Source organism: Hyperoodon ampullatus, assembly GCF_949752795.1.
Source record: "Hyperoodon ampullatus genome assembly, chromosome: 1".
NCBI classification, from domain to species: domain Eukaryota; kingdom Metazoa; phylum Chordata; class Mammalia; order Artiodactyla; family Ziphiidae; genus Hyperoodon; species Hyperoodon ampullatus.
This window is the reverse complement of record NC_136914.1, coordinates 204,324,619-204,340,817: the sequence shown is the minus strand read 5'-3', so window position 1 is coordinate 204,340,817 and position 16,199 is coordinate 204,324,619. Positions and strand designations below refer to the sequence as shown.

General features: G+C 40.5%; 1 protein-coding gene across 1 annotated transcript in view; it reads left to right on the top strand.

Annotated features, from left to right (window-relative positions):
* Positions 1–949: 949 nt before the first annotated feature.
* CFAP43 (cilia and flagella associated protein 43) overlaps positions 950–16,199 on the top strand; it is a gene marked incomplete at both ends in the record, with an annotated part of 104,078 nt that continues 88,828 nt past the window's right edge. Inside the window, 4 exons of the mRNA XM_079703140.1 lie at positions 950–1,014; positions 2,404–2,657; positions 8,398–8,494; positions 13,721–13,888. Of these exons, the coding sequence (XP_079559266.1) occupies positions 950–1,014; positions 2,404–2,657; positions 8,398–8,494; positions 13,721–13,888 (584 nt within the window). The remainder of the gene's footprint in view (positions 1,015–2,403; positions 2,658–8,397; positions 8,495–13,720; positions 13,889–16,199) is intronic.

Here is a 16,199-nt window from a genome sequence, read left to right as displayed (position 1 = left end):
ATAATATCATGTTCCTTTTCTTCTTCATTCAATCTGCGGTTCCTACATTGGTGTAATGGAGTGGATGTCTATCCCTCACTCCCTGGGCCCCACCAAGAAGGAAGTTCTTCTAAGTTCCATGAAGGAAGGCACTGTATCTGGTTTGCTCACTATTTTGTTCCAAGCAACTAGCACAATGCACAGTAATACTGGGTAAATATTTGTGAGTGAAACGAAGAGAAGGTGGCAAGATGGGAAGGAGAGACCTATAGAAGGGAAGAGGAGAGGACTGGAGAGGGGGCAGGGCAGAAGGAAAGTAGGGGAAGGCAAGAGGGTGTAGGAGAGGGAAGGGAAGAGGCAAGGAAAAACTGCTGACCTTTTGATCAGTTACTTCCAGAAGATTTCTGCCTCCTTGAAATAGTTGAGGGTCCATTAGAGGGTGTAATAAGTAATTAAAGGCTTGAAGCTCTAGATTTAGACTAGATCTGGCTTTAAGTCCCACTCCGTTTTGTAGCCTTGGACAAATTAATTCTCTTATCCTCTTTTCCTTTTCTATAAAATGGGGCTGATTGGGGGGTTTGAATATTAAATGAAATAATATCTGACCGCGCTTGGAAAGACGTCTGGCACGGTCACCACTCAATATTAAAGTCTGCTACTGATATTTATTAATTTTGTAATTATATGCCCCGTACTGGGCCACTCCAGCACCCACCTTGGGGCCAGCCCCTCTCTTCGCTCTCCGCTCTCCCATTGGTCAAGACCGTCAGCGCTTCCACCAATCCGCTTGGCTCGAGACGGAGCAGCTGAAAGGACAGAGCCAATGGGCGCAGGCGTTGCGGTCTCTCGGATACGGTGTAAGCAGTGGAGACCGCCAACCCAGCAGCCCGGGGCCTCAGTGTAACCGTTGCCGACGCTGGCCTGGGTCCGGCGTTTGCTGCCCCCGGCCCGGCTGAGAGACACACGGCCCATGGCGCAAGGCCGGGAGCGAGATGAAGCCCAAAACGTCGCCCTCGGCGCGTCCCTGTCTGTGAGGTGCGGCGTTCGCGGCCCCGCGACTGACTCGTCTAGTGGAAATTCTTCCCTCACAGCTGCATCCTCTCCCTATCCTCCGCTTCCTCCCATCCCTGTAGACCTGCTTTCACGCAAATTCGACCTCTTTTCCTTCAACCCCCAACGCCTTCCTGCAGACTTCCTTTCTCTGTGACTTCTCTCCATTCCCCTCGTCCCCTTATTCAATGACCACATTTCCAGCTCTTTCCACGCCCCCCCGCGTCCCTCACTATGCTGTGACCCCAACCCTCGCTGGCTTACCCAGTACTGCTCTCCTCCACTCTCCATTTCTGCCTCCTCTTTTTGGCTATTACCTTCAGTGATCCGTTTTGCTTTCATATATATTCCCCACTCCCCACCCCCATCCCAATGACAGCCCTCCTCCCATCCTAGTGGGCTTTGGTGATTTTCCCCGAAGTTAGGGCCATCAGTCCCTTCCTTCTATCTCCTATCCACCGACTCTGGATTTGTTTGCACTTATACTGGCCTTTGAAAAGCATAAAGCGCTGCCCAGGTGTAAGTTGGTATTGCTCTCCTTCCACATTCTGGAGTGTTACCTGCACTATGTTCACACAGCATCCTCCACCAGTCCTGGCTGTACTCTCCATTCCCATGAAGTTTCTCTCCAAACCAGTGTCTTTCTCTTGCCCTCTCCACCATCTTTAAGCATATCTTTACTATTTAAATAGAGGTAGACTCTCCCCATCTTCTCAGTCTCTCTCTCCTTGGTCTAGCTTACACTCACCAAACACTCCTTACTTAAAAATATGTGACTTTTGTGTTCTACTCTTTTCATTCATGTTGACTTATTCCTTTTACTTTCTGCATTTATCTCTACATTTGAGATCTAAAATATGGCTACACATGCTCCATCTTTGTAAAGAAGTAATTTCCCTACTGGGCTCACAACCATAAAGCAGGCACTCCTATTCAAAGTTGTTTTTTTTTAACGTTTATTTTAAAAATCAAAACTAATTCTAAAGGTAAGGACCAGGATGCACCCTGTTTTCAATTAGGACCAAGCTCTTTTCTCTCTCTGTTGTTTTTACTTTTTCTTTTCCAAGTATACAAGACCCCAGAAATCCTTCTGAGATTTTTTTCAAGTTTGAACAGAGGTTGTGCTTCACTGGAAAAGCTCTCTGAAGAAGGTTCTTGAGACCTATGGAACTTTAGGTGGCATTTAAGTTTCTGTAGTGCCTGGACTCAAACTGGTCTCACAGCAACCTTGTGTGTTTGGGCAGAAAGGGAGTGAAAAGAGAATAGATATGTTTCAAAATTTTTGATGATCTTTTGTTTACTTTGTTTAAAAAAGAAAGAAAGAAAAAGTATTTGAAATGTATTTTATTGATGTTGATGTATCTTTTCCCAAAGATGGGTGCAGGGATTCCCCAGGCAGAATGTTCATTTTGTCAACGACAGCACCATTTGCTACCCTTGTGGGAATTTCGTAATATTTATTAATATTGAAACCAAGAAAAAGACTGTACTCCAGTGTATGAATGGAATTGTGGGTGTCGTGGCAACTAACGTTCCTTATGAGGTTGTGGCTTTTTCTGACCGGCGGCTGAGACCTGTCATCTACATATACAACTTTCCTGGATTAACCAGAAGGACCAAATTAAAAGGTATCTTACAAGACGCTTCCTCTGCCATGACTGAAGGATTTTGTTTTAAGACGTGACCAGATCTAGTTCTTATAAATGAAAATTTTTTTTGAAGGATTGTTTTTTCAGTTTTGGTGGGTTTTTTATTTGTTTTGTGTTTTGGTAATACACATTTATAAGGAAGGAATCAGGCTGATCACTTAGAATTTAATTAAGTAGGCTAGAACCTTGCTACTTAATATGTGGTCTGCTTACAATTAGCATTGCATTACCTAGGATGCTTATTATAAATGCAGAAACTCTGCTGTCATCCAGGACCTACTGAATTGTAATCTGCGTTTTAACCAGATTCCTTAGGTGATTCATACGCACGTTAAACTTGAGAAGTGCTGGGCTAGAACACTCTATTAGAGCACTAAATGTTGTTCGTAAACCTTTTTCAGAACAGTATTGTCTTTCCTTATGATTTATGGAAAATCTAACTGAATGGATGTTGTATAACTTCTAAAGATAAGTCTCTGAGCCTCAATTTCCTTATCCATGAAATGGGGATAATGGTATCTACTGTTAAGGCTGTGGTCACAATAAATGAAATTATGTGTAACATATGTAATTATATAATACATTTCATATATATATATATGAAATGTATATATATATATTATATATATGTCATATATAATATATATATGTCATATATACAATGTCAATCAATGTTTCCTACCATTTAAGTTATTACTGACTCATTCATAGATACAGCTGACCCAGGCTGGGCTGTTGCACATATACTAGGGCCTCCATGTAACGATTCCCTCATTTAACATATCTTGGACAGAAAGCTTAGGAAGGCTTGAGGCTGGTCTCAGTTCTATAGCTTATGATCAAAGAAGTGTTTTGATCATGCCAAGGATATTCACTGTAATTTAACATTTTATTTGTGGGGAAATTTGTCTGTGTTCTTAACAGACTAAAACAACATTTAAAACATAACCCATTCATACATTGGGAACCGTCTACAGGCATATCTTGTTCTGTTGTGCTTTGCTTTATTATGCTTCATAGATACTGCATTTTTTACACATTGAAGGTTTGTGGCAACCCTGCATTGAGCAAGTCTATTGACACCATTTTTACAATAGTATTTGCTCACTTCTTGTCTCTGTGTCACATTTTGGTAATTACTGCAATTTTTCAAACTTTCCCCATTATTAATATATTTGTTATGTGATCAGCGATCTTTGATGTTACTATTGTATTTGTTTTGGGGTGCCACAAACTACACCCAAATAAGATGGCAAACTTACTCTCTAAATTTTGTATATGTTCTGACTGTTCCACCAAACAGCCATTCCCCTGTCTCTCTCCCTCTCCTCAGGCCTCCCTATTCCTTGAGACACAACAGTATTGAAATGAGGCCCATTAATAACTCTACAGTAGCCTCTAAGTGTTCAAGTGAAAGGAAGAGTTGCACATATCTCACTTTAAATCAAAAGCTAGAAATAATTAAGCTTAGTGAAGAAGGCATGTCAAAAGCCCAGAAAGACCGGAAGCTAGGCCTCTTGCACCAAATCGTTAGCCAAGTGGTGAATGCAAAGGAAAAGTTCTTGAAGGAAATTCAGAGTGCCACTCCAGTGAACACACAAATGCTAAGAAAGCAAAACAGTCTCATTGCTGATATGGAGAAAGTTTTAGTGGTCTGGATAGAAGATCAAACAGCCACAATATTCCCTTAAGCCAAAACCTAATCCAGAGCAAGGCCCTAACTCGCTTTAAATCTGTGAAGGCTGAGAGAGGTGAGAAAGCTGCAGAAGAAAAGTTTGAAGCTACCAGAGGTTGGTTCATGAGGTTTGAGGAAAGAAGTCATCTCCATAACATAAAAGTGTAAGGTGAAGCAGCAAGTGCTGATGTAGAAGCTACAGCAAGTTATCTAGAAGATCTAGCTAAGATAATTAATAAAGGTGGCTACACTAAGCAACAGATTTTCAATGTAGATGAAACAGCCTTATATTGGAAGAAGATACCTTCTAGGACTTTTATAGCTAGAGAAGAGAAGTCAATGCCTAGTTTCAAAACTTCAAAAGACAGGCTGACTCTCTTGTTAGGGGCTAATGCAGCTTGTGACTTGAAGTTGAAGTCAATGCCCATTTACTATTCTGAAAATCCTAGGGCCTTTAAGAACTGTGGTAAATCTACTCTGCCTGTACTCTACAAATCCTGGATGACAGCATATCTGTTTACAACATGGCTTACTGAATATTTTAAGCTCACTATTGAGACCTACTGCTTAGAGAAGAAGATTCCTTTCAAAATATTACTGCTTATTGACAGTGCACCTGGTCACCCAAGAGCTCTGGTGGAGATGTACAATGAGATTAATGTTGTTTTCATGGTTTGCTAATGCAACATCCCTTCTGCACCCCATGGATCAAGGAGTAATTTCAACTTTCAAGTCTTATTATTCAAGAAATACATTTTGTAGGACTGCCATAGATACTGACTCTTCTGATGGATCTGGGCAAAGTAAATTGAAAACCTTCTGGAAAGGGTTTACCATTCTAGATGCCATTAAGAACATTTGTGATTCATTGAAAGAGGTTAAAATATCAACATTAACAGGAGTTTGGAAGAAGTTGATTCCAACCCTGATGGATGACTGAGGGGTTCAAGACTTTAGTGGAGGAAGTAATTGCAGATATGGTGGAAATAGCAGGAGAACTAGAATGAGAAGTGGAGCCTGAAGATGTGACTGAATTGCTGCAATCTCATTGTAAAACTTGAAGAGATGAGGAGTTTCTTCTTATGGATGAGCAAAGAAAGTGGCTTCTTGAGTTGGAATCTATTCCTGGTGAAGATGCTATGAGGTTGTTGAAATGACAGGAAAAGGTTTAGAATATTACCTAAAATTAGTTGATAAAGCAGTGGCAGAGTTTGAGAAGATTGACTTTAATTTTGAAAGGAGTTCTACCCTGGATAAAGTGCTATTAAACAGCATTGTGTGCTACAAAGAAATCGTTCATGAAAGGAAGAGTCAGTTGATGTGGCAAACTTCATTGTCTTCTTTTAATAAATAGCGACAGCCACCCCAGCCTTCAGCAATCACCACCCTCGTCAGGCAGCAGCCATCAACATGGAGGCAAGTCCCTCCCCCAGCAAAAAGATGATGACTCACTTAAGGCTGAGATGATGCTTAGCATCTTTTGGTAATACAATATTTTTAAATTAAGGAAATTATTTTTTTAGACATAATGATATTGCACACTTAATAGACTACAGTATAGTGTAAATATGACTTTTATATGCACTGGGAAACGAAAAAAAATTGTTACTTTATTGCAATATTTGCTTTATTGTGGTGGTTTGAAACCAAACCCATATCTCCAAAGTATGCCTGTACATGGCCCGTAACTACCCTTCATCTTTAAAATTTCCACAGCTTTACAGAAATAGAGACACAGATGTAGAGAACAAACTTACGGATACCAAGGCGGGTGGGGTGGGATGAACTGGAGTTTGGGATTGACATGTATACACTACTATGTATAAAATAGATAAGTAATGAGAACCTGCTGTATAGCACAGGGAGCTCAATGCTCTGTGGTGACCTAAGTGGGAATGAAATCTAAAAAAGGGGACATATGTCTACATGTAACTGATTCACTTTGCTGTATGTACAGCAGAAACAAACACAACATTGTAAAGCAATTATACTCCAATAAAAATTTTTTTAATTAAAAATAGTTTCCCCAGCTTTATTATTTGGCTGTAGCCCTGTACAAGCAATTGAAAGTTAATTCAAACCAATAGCCAACATTAATATTGAATAATGAAACTCTAAAGACATTTATAATAAAATTAGGAGTAAGTCATCAAGGATGCCTGTTGTTACCACTAATATTAAAACCAACGTGGAGTTTCTAGCCAACGCAACCAAATATGAAACTGAAAAATTATACCTATGGGAAAGGAGTTAATGCATAATAGTGTACTGGGACTAATAAAATAATGCTCAGTAAGATGCTGGTTTCCAAATAAATATCCATACAATTAGAAGATTTAAACACTTAGGAATACTCCAAAGAAGAAATGTGGCTGACCTTAATGAAGAAAACTACAAAAATCACTGATATAAAATATTTAAACATAGAGAGGCATATTCCTGCATGGAGAGTCCAGTTATTATAAAAATATTTCTGATATCTTCACAGAGTATAATTCATAGGTTTATCCTATGTTTTAGAGAGCCAGGAGTACTTAAATGAAATGAATATTCTTCCAGAACAAAAAGTAGAGAATGGGAATAATTTGAAAGAGCTTGATGCCAAGGCAGAGGGCCCTCTTAGCATTATGGTGCTATAGTCATGTAGAGTGTTGTATTGGTTCAGGGATCACTCCATCAATGGAAGAGTTGAAGGCCAGGGACAGACTCTAGAATGTATACAGCTAAGTATATGATGAAGATGCTCCCCTACACATATACACACAGTAGATGATATGGATTATTCAACAATGGTATTAAAACTATGAGAACAAAAGTATCAAGTTAGGTACTCATACTGTACATCAAAACATATATCAAACAAAAATAAGAGTTCATTATAAACAACAAACCCATTGAAAAGTAGAAAAAGCATGGTAGAAAACAATCTGAGGATGGGAAAGAACTTTTCACACGAAGGATAAAATTTTAAATAGACATGTTTTTGATTACATACAAATTTAAATCTTATGAACATCAAAAATACATGAAAAATTAACAGTCAAATAATAAACTGAGGGAAATATTTGGAACCAGGATGACCAAACATTTTCAGGGCATTTATGAAACAATAAGAAAAAAAGACAGATATTCATTAGAACAATGGAACTTGCGCAAACCACAAGACTACCAACGACCCAAAACATAAAAACTCTTCCATCTCAATATTCATTCTAAAAAGTGTCTTTTAAACCAAGATGAAGTTATTCTGCTTATCAAGGTCACAATTTTTTTAAAGTTCATAATTGCTAGGCAGAGTGCAGTGAAATTGATAGCGTTCTTTTTCGTTGAAGGTGGGGGTAAAAATTGATACAAAGACATGAATGTAAAGACAGACATAGGAGAAGGCAAAGCTTGCATCTATGGAACCACACTGAAGAAGAGCAGATAAAGGAGGGGAAACCAGAGGCTCATATGCAAGGAGTCAGAAGCCGACATTTCCCTGTTTTAGCATCCTCATGATGCACATTTTAAGCACGTTGCTAAGACTTTTAATATCACGCTTAATTTCTTCAACTGTAGGTACAAATGAGAATAGACCTTGTATAGTTGTTCCAAGAACTGGAAGATACTAAGCTAAGGGCCAGATATGGCCTAAGAGTCAGAGATATGGAAGTATGCTAGAATTACTCCCCAGGGTTTTTCAAGTTGTTTGAATAATTTTTCTAATTACCATGTTTCATATATTTATGGAATATTTTATGGTTCTTGGGCCGTTTCAAGCCAAATGGGGACATACATGGTGCAGCATGCTCAGTTTTGCACTGAAGACTAGAGAGAGTGACCTTGTGGTCTTAATTCACTCTAAAATCTTTTAAGCATGTATCTGAACTTAGCTCATAGCTTTCTGTTAATAGTGTTAGAAATCAACCAAGACATCTCTTATTCCAGGAGCCAAATGCTTTTGAATTATGTAAAAATTATTAGATAAGGGAAATTAAACTATAAGACTCTAGTTAATCTGAACATAATGATTAAATCCTTGTAATGGATTTTGTATTTTAGGCAATGTTCTTCTGGACTACACTTTACTTTCATTCAGTTACTGTGGCACCTACCTGGCTAGTTACTCCTCCCTCCCAGAATTTGAACTGGCCCTCTGGTAAGTTGCAGCCTCCTGCAGAATTCCTTTCATTGGCTCACATTTTAATCCTGTCCTTCTGGATTGTATCAAAGGACATATACATGAAAAATCCAGAACAAGGAAAAATGGAAGGAATAAAAGTCCTAATCATAAGGCTTAATATAGTCACTACTTTCAGGCAGAAAATTGGCAGGGCAAAAGCTAAAAGAGATTAATTACCGTCTTTCTCTTTTTGTTAACCTGTTATAATATTTCCTTTGTCAGGTACAGAACACATGGATAAGTACAGAAAGTTTCACCTTTTCTTAAAACAAATTGTACCTTTGAATTATTTTCATATTTTCCACTAATGTTGAAATTAAGATGGTCTCTATATTAGAGCTCCGTTTGAGTAATTGTTTTTAGGGACATTAGAACAATTATATGTTCAGAGAATGGAACATTATATCCCATTTTCCAGCTGTAGAGGAAATACTTGTGAATAAGGCACATGCCTGGTCTTTTCTGGGTCAGTTCATGTGGCCACCTTCAAAGCTGCACTCACTCTTCCATCCATAATATAAACTGCTTCAGGGGGGAATTTATCTTATTAAGGGGAGGTACAGAATGTTCCACGAATGATTGAGGACACTCCTTACATACCAGCATTTCTCAGGAAAAAATGTAATAATCTAGATTCTGAGAACAACATTTAGTTTATGCAGAGTTACTTTTTTAAAAAACAGCTTTACTGAGGTATGACTGGCGTATAATATACTGCTCATATATACACACACACACACACACACACACACACACACACACACAACTTGATAACTTTTGACTTACCCATAAAATCATCACCATAATCAGGATAATGAATACATCTATCATCTCCGAAAGTTTCCCTTTGCTCTTCAGACCCTTCCTTACTGGCTCTTGCCACACGTTCCTGTACACCATGGTTGCCCTGCCGCTTGCCCCCAGGGAACCACTGATGTGTTTACTCACGCTCTGGATGACTTTGCTTTTTCTAGAATTGCACATACATTATATACTCTAATTTTTGGTCCGGCTTTTTCCATGCAGCACAGTTATTTTGAAATTCTCTCATGTACTGTGTGTTTCAACAGTTCATTCCTTTCTGTTCCGTGGTATGGATGTACCACAGTTTGTTTACCCACTCACCTGTTGATGGTTGTATTTGTTTGCGAGGGCTGCCATTAACAAAGTACCACCAACTGAGTGGCTCAAACATAGAAGTTTATTGTCTCACAGTTCCGGAGGCCAGAAGTCTGAGATCAAGGTGTCAGCAGGGTTGGCTCCTGCTGAGGACTGTGAGGGACAATCTGTTCCGGATTGTGAATAACTGTCTTCATGTTCACATGGTGTTCTCCTTGTATGTGTCTCTGTCTCTTCATTTCCCCTTTTTGTAAGGATACTAGTCATATTGGAGTAGGGCCACCCTAAGTGGCTTCATTTAATTCAGTAAAGCCCCTCCTTCCAAATAAGGTCACATTCTGAGATACTGAGGCTGAGGACATCAACCCTTGAATTGTGGGGGACACAATTCAACCATAGCAATACTTAAAGGATGAGTAGGAATCAGCTTCGTGAAGAGGAAAAGGAAGAGGATTCTAAGCAGAGGAAAGGCATGTGCAAAGTCCATGAGGTCAGAAACTATGGCGAGTTTGCAGATTTAATTAAGAGATCATAATGATGAGAACAAGAGATCAGCCATGAGAGGCAAGCTCACAGGGACAGTCTGAGGCCAGCTCATGAGCAGCCTTGTAAATATGTGACCATGTAGTTCAGCATCCAAATCAGGACACATGTGAGAGTGAAAGGGGTATGTTATCAATAATTAACACAGAAGGATACTCACCCTATGTATCAGTCATGCTAGTAGGCACATCCTTTATCCTAGAGACATTGGGAGACTATTAAGGATTTTAACCAGGGATGTGACATGATTAGATCTGCATGTAAGGACACTGCTTGTAGTCACATCATGGAAGGATATTGGAGGGAAGTAAGCCGTGAACATCAATTAGGAGGCTGTGGTGGTCCAGGTGAGAGATGGTTGTGGCATGGACTGAAGTGGTGAGTATAGGAACAGAGAAATGTGGAGATGTTTAGGAGGCAGCACCAGGAGACTTGGTGACCGACTGAATGTTGGGCGTGGTGCTGAGGGAGAGGGACAGCTGAGGGTTTTACCCAGAGTTGTGACTTGGGAAACTTGAGGATGTTACGGTGCTTGTTGTGGTGCAGAAAGATACAGAGAGCATGGGTGGAGGGAGGTTGGACGAGGCAATGGGGAAGATGGTTGGGACAGCTGAGTGTGCCTGAGATGAAGAAATGGGGATGTCTAGTTGGCAGTTGATATATCAGTTAGGATTTAGGTTCAGTTGCTGTCACAGAAACCCCAATCACCCTAAAGAAGTGGCTTAAACAAGACTGAGGTTTCTTTCCCTCCCATGCAGCAGTCCAGGTATGAGCAGCCCATGGCTGGTCTGGTGGCTCCCCAGTGTCTGGGACCTGTCCACCCTATTTTGTTGTTCTCCTACTCCTAGCGTGTTGCCCTCACCTCTAGTCTGAAGTGGGGCACCAGCCATGTATTCTGGGGAGCCATGTGGAAAGGAAAAGCATAAGGGGAAGGGCACAAACATTTGTTGGAATGCCTAGCCTGGGAGCTGCACACACCACTGCCACTTAGATCCCACTGGCCAGCTTAGTCACACGTCAAATCAAGCTACAAGGGAAGTTGGGAAATATGGTCCTCACTGTGGGTCATGTGTGCCTGGCTAAAAGCCAGGGGTTCTGTTACTCAGAGGAGGAAATGAAGAACAGATGTTGAGAGACACAATTTGTCACTGTCCTAGATAGCCAGACCCAGAGCCCAGGAGAGAGGGCTGGAGATTAACGTTTGGGTGTTGTTAAATGAGATTCGTAATCAAAGTGCGAAAAGTGGATTAGAGCACCTACAGAGGAACCTCGAGACAGAACCTAGAGGAAGACCAATAAAAGAGATTGAAAGAGGCAGAGGGATCTCCCAGGACACTCAGAAGGAGCAGTCATGGAGCAAGGAGGGACAGAGGCATGGAGGTTCCCGAATATGCCTCAGCCTGGATTCCAGAGAAAGCAGAGCGTGAGGCAGAAGCTCACCAGCGACTTCTTCAGGAGGGAGTAAAGTTCCAGGTGGGAGGCAAGCTGGAAAAGGGGGCAGGGAAGGGGCAGGAGCCAATGTGAATGCGCATTGCTTTACTGGGCACCACTTGGCTGCTCTGTCCCGCAGGTGGTCTTCTGAGAGGCTGTAATGGACTCCTGTGAACATGGACAGTCCCTGGGCTATGACACAGGGGGCTGGGGCAGGGAGAGGAAGATATGGGAACTTACCCACCTACTCCCGTTACCCTATCGATCAAAGCTTCCCTGCCCAGGATGTTAACTCTGCCACGCTTTCAGATTTATTGCAACTTGGGATGGCCCTGTGCGTGTGGAGCGGGCATGAGGTGTGCCCGTGAAGTTAGTTGAAGCCTACACTGCTGGACAGCCACCGAGTCAGCTAGGCAGAACAGGTGGTTCAGGTCCCAGAAACAGTGTGAGGCCGACAGGTATGGGGTGTCCCATAAGAGCTGTGTGACAGAGAGTCCAAGAGTCATCCCAGAAGGTAGTTGTGGTGAGCGGAGTCCAATCCTGCAGAAGTGAAGTTAGACAAGGACCGAGAAGTGCCTGCTGGGTTTGAGATGAAGGTGGATGTCAGTGGATCTTGGAGACACACAGCTTTGTCGATGGAATGGTGGTGACGGGATGCAGATTTCCTGGAATGAGGAGAGAGTGGGCGTGAGAAAGAGGAGGCGGTGAATTTAGAACAACTCGCTCGGGAAGTCTGGCTCGAAGGGCGGGAGAGAGACGTGGAAGGGTGAGACTGAGGGAGGGCTTTTTTTTTTTTTTTAAGATAGTACAGATGAGCACTTAATTTAAGTGCTGACAGGGAGGAGTCAGGAGAGAGGGAGAGTCTGAAGATGCAGAAGAGAAGGAACAATGGATAAACTAACGTTCCTAAGAAGTCAAGACCTGTAGGGTCCAGAGCACAGGTGGTGAAATTGGCCTTAGGCAGGAGGAAGGCTATGCCTTCATTGTAACAGAAGAGGAGAGGGAAAGAATGATACAGATCCTGGCAGGTCACTACACTCGCTAGCAGAAATTTGGAGGAATTCTCAGCTGATGGCCTCTGTTTTCTTTGTGGAAATCAAAGCCATTTACTGAGAGTAAGAAGGAGGTGGAGGAGTTTGAGGCTTCAGGAAAATGGAGAGTATCAGAAAACCAGCACTTTAGAGAACAGGAGAGAAAACCAACCAGAGAAACATAGCAGGACTGGAGGTGGTATAGTGGGTCCCCGGGGTGGTAACCATGAATTTATAATGTCACTGACACACATAGTCCTGTGATCTTTCTTCTTTTCTCTCAACTGCCCAGGCTTTCAGTCGTATCCATCCAGGGTTGATGGGTTTTCCCAGGCATCTGAGGCAGAAAGTCAAAAAATCCAGGGAACCAGTGGTACCAGCAAGAGAATGGTTGATATTGATGGATGGGACCTTTGTGACGGGGACGGAAAGAGGTGGAAGCAGGAGGGAGCTGATAGACAAGGCGAGCTCCACACCTATTAGTTCCAATTCGCAAACCACAACCCTGAATGGAGTTCTGGCTCCATTCAGGAGCCAGACAGCTCACATTAATTTTTTTTCTGTATATGTCATCTAGCAAAGGAACTTGCTCATGATAGGCATTCAAGATATTCCCTCAAATAGGTAAATGATTTAGTCTGTTTTAAGGTACTAGTACTGTGACTTTAAAAGCTCAGTAAATGATCTACTGGCATCAGTGTGTACAGCACGTCTCGATCTATGAGGGGTACTCATGTGTACTAAGAGATTTAGGTACCTACACTTACTTTTCAGCAAATGTGATGATATATTCCATTTTCTAGATTTGAACGGGTCAAATCCAAATTTGATAAGGAGATAAAACAGCCTTAGTAGCATATTGAAGAGTGATATTTTAAAATAGTTATTTTGCTTTCCTAGGAGGGCACACTATAATGATAAGCATAATTATTTATACATTTGATATTAAGATCATAGATTAATAAATTATATCATAAATTCTGAATTTATGTAAATTGTTTTCAAATAATTAGATAGATGTTCTCAAGATATGAAGTTCAAACGAATTATTTTTCACCAAACTCAATTTTCCTCTCAGGAACTGGGAATCGGGTGTCATTTTGTGCAAGAAATCACAACCCGGTATAGATGTGAGCCAGATGACTTTTAACCCCATGAACTGGCACCAGCTGTGCTTGTCAAGTCCAAGTGCAGTGACTGTGTGGACAGTCGAAAGAAGTAACCAGGAGCATTATCTCAAAGCAAAGTAAGAGACTTCATTACAACACAACAAAGTGGGAACTTTTGTTTGCGTTCATGTAACGTGATTGGATCAGTTTGGTGAATTAAGTGGCTTTATACGTGCATCCTTTTATTGTTTGTTTTTTAAATACTTTTAAATTAAGTTTTATTGGAGTATAGTTGATTTACAATGTTGCATTAGTTTCTGCTGTACAGCAAAGTGAATCAGTTATACATATACATATGTCCGCTCTTTTTTAGATTCTATTCCCATATAGGTTATTACAGAGTATTGAGTAGAGTTCCCTGAGCTATACAGAAGGTTCTTCTTTTTCCCTCCCTTATTTATTTATTTATTTATTTAAAGCAGGTTCTTATTAGTTATCTATTTTATACATATTAGTGTATATATGTCAATCCCAATCTCCCAATTCATCCCACCACCATCACCCCAACCCCCCTGCTTTCCCCCTTTGGTGTCCATACGTTTGTTCTCTGCATCTGTGTCTTTATTTCTGCCTTGCACATGGGTTCATCTGTATATACGTGCATCTTAACTTAAAACGTTCTTTCTACATATATCAGTATAATTTCCTTGGAGTGGTTGTTTGCATTTCGAAAGGATTCTCTGTGCTTTGATTTCCCACTGAGTTTCTTTTAAATATCAAGCTTTTCCCACATGGCTTAATTTTCCAAAATTGTATTTGCTCTTACTATTTCAAAACATGCCTATTGTGTGTGTGTATATATATATATATATATATGTGTGTGTGTATATATATATATATATATATATATATATATATATATTTTAAGGTCATGTTATCACTTTTTGCTCCTATTACTTTGATGCCCAATTGAAATCTCAAAACTAAGAAATTTTTAGATATGGGAACTGTGTAGATTATACCTTCAGCCACATTATCTGTAAACAAAAGGGTAGTTGCATGTAGTGAAGTCATGGAATTGCCTGTTTAAATAGAACTGGGTCAAAGAGAAGTTCTATGACCAATGTCCTGGTGATAGCTGATAATAATGGTAACTTTGTTGAAAAGAATTCAAAGACTCAAGGTGCCCCTGAGCTGACCATTCTCATCATACTCCCCAAAGTCAAAGACTAAGGAAACGTTGGACATACACATCCTTGAAATTGCAGTTTTTGAAAAACTGCCTTCTTAAAGAGAAATGTAAAGCTAGTAAATGAAGTTTTCAAATGGAAAACCCTAAGAGAGGCACTTCGTTCTCCTCAGTATTCTTTATGTCTCAATTTCATCTTTACAAGAACCCATTGAATAGCCAAATCTGTCTCAAGGCAGAGTTGACAACACTGTCCCTTTTTATAAAGTGGGTAATGTCTCTATCAGATCCTTGCCACGGCAGGCAAGTAATTTATCACATCTTTCTCTCCTTTTGCTTCCCTTGAATATGCTTCTTTAGTTCTGAATGTTGAGTTGTGATTTCTCTATAGGCAAATAAAGTGGGAGGCAAAGTGAGTGGATTGTCCTGGATCAGGAAACAAGCAGGATTTGAAAATACTTAGTTAAGTCTTGCATTTGAGTAGTAAGTACTGTTTTTGCGTGATCATTTTTCAAAATTATTCATCATTCATAAAACATAACCAAAAACATTTTGAGTTTAACACATAAAGCCATGAATTCTCTAAACTCACTTTATAGCCATGTTGTGGTTTAAAAGTAAATATTTGGCAAATCTGAAAATAAATTCTTGATACTAGAGGTTGTAAAGGTAGCTGAATACAACCTACATTTATGGGTTTTTTGGTCCATGTGTGTTGCCAATATTTAAAATTTGAGAAATTTCTCGTAAATATACAGATTATGATTTTCTCTTGAAATTTTGGAACCAAAGTTCTCACAAGTCAGCAAACCCTCTTGGTTGGAACTGAGTGGTGCCTGCCAGCTTTAGGGGGTGTGTATAGAGAACAAAACTCAGATTTTCTTTTTCTATGTAGGGAAGAGCCTAGTTCTTCCCTACTGTGTTTTTCTTCCCCATGAGTCTCCTTTACTATTCACAGTGAACACTTCAATTCTGACATTTGTGGTGGAGGTTTTTCCCGGCACCAAGCAAGTCTCCTTGATACCAGCTGGGTGTCTTACCATTCAACTCAGTTCTGACGCTATCTCCCCAGAGACAGAATCAGATTCCACAGGCTAAGGGTTCAGTCCTACAAGACTGTCCTCCCCTCTTCACTTCAGATGCTAGCTGCAGCCCAGGTTGTTACCTGTACTTCTGACTAAGTGGCTATAGTTAGAGGTTTCAATGACCCCCTCCTTGGGTTCCATTAATTTGCAAGAGCAGCTCACAGAACTCAGGGC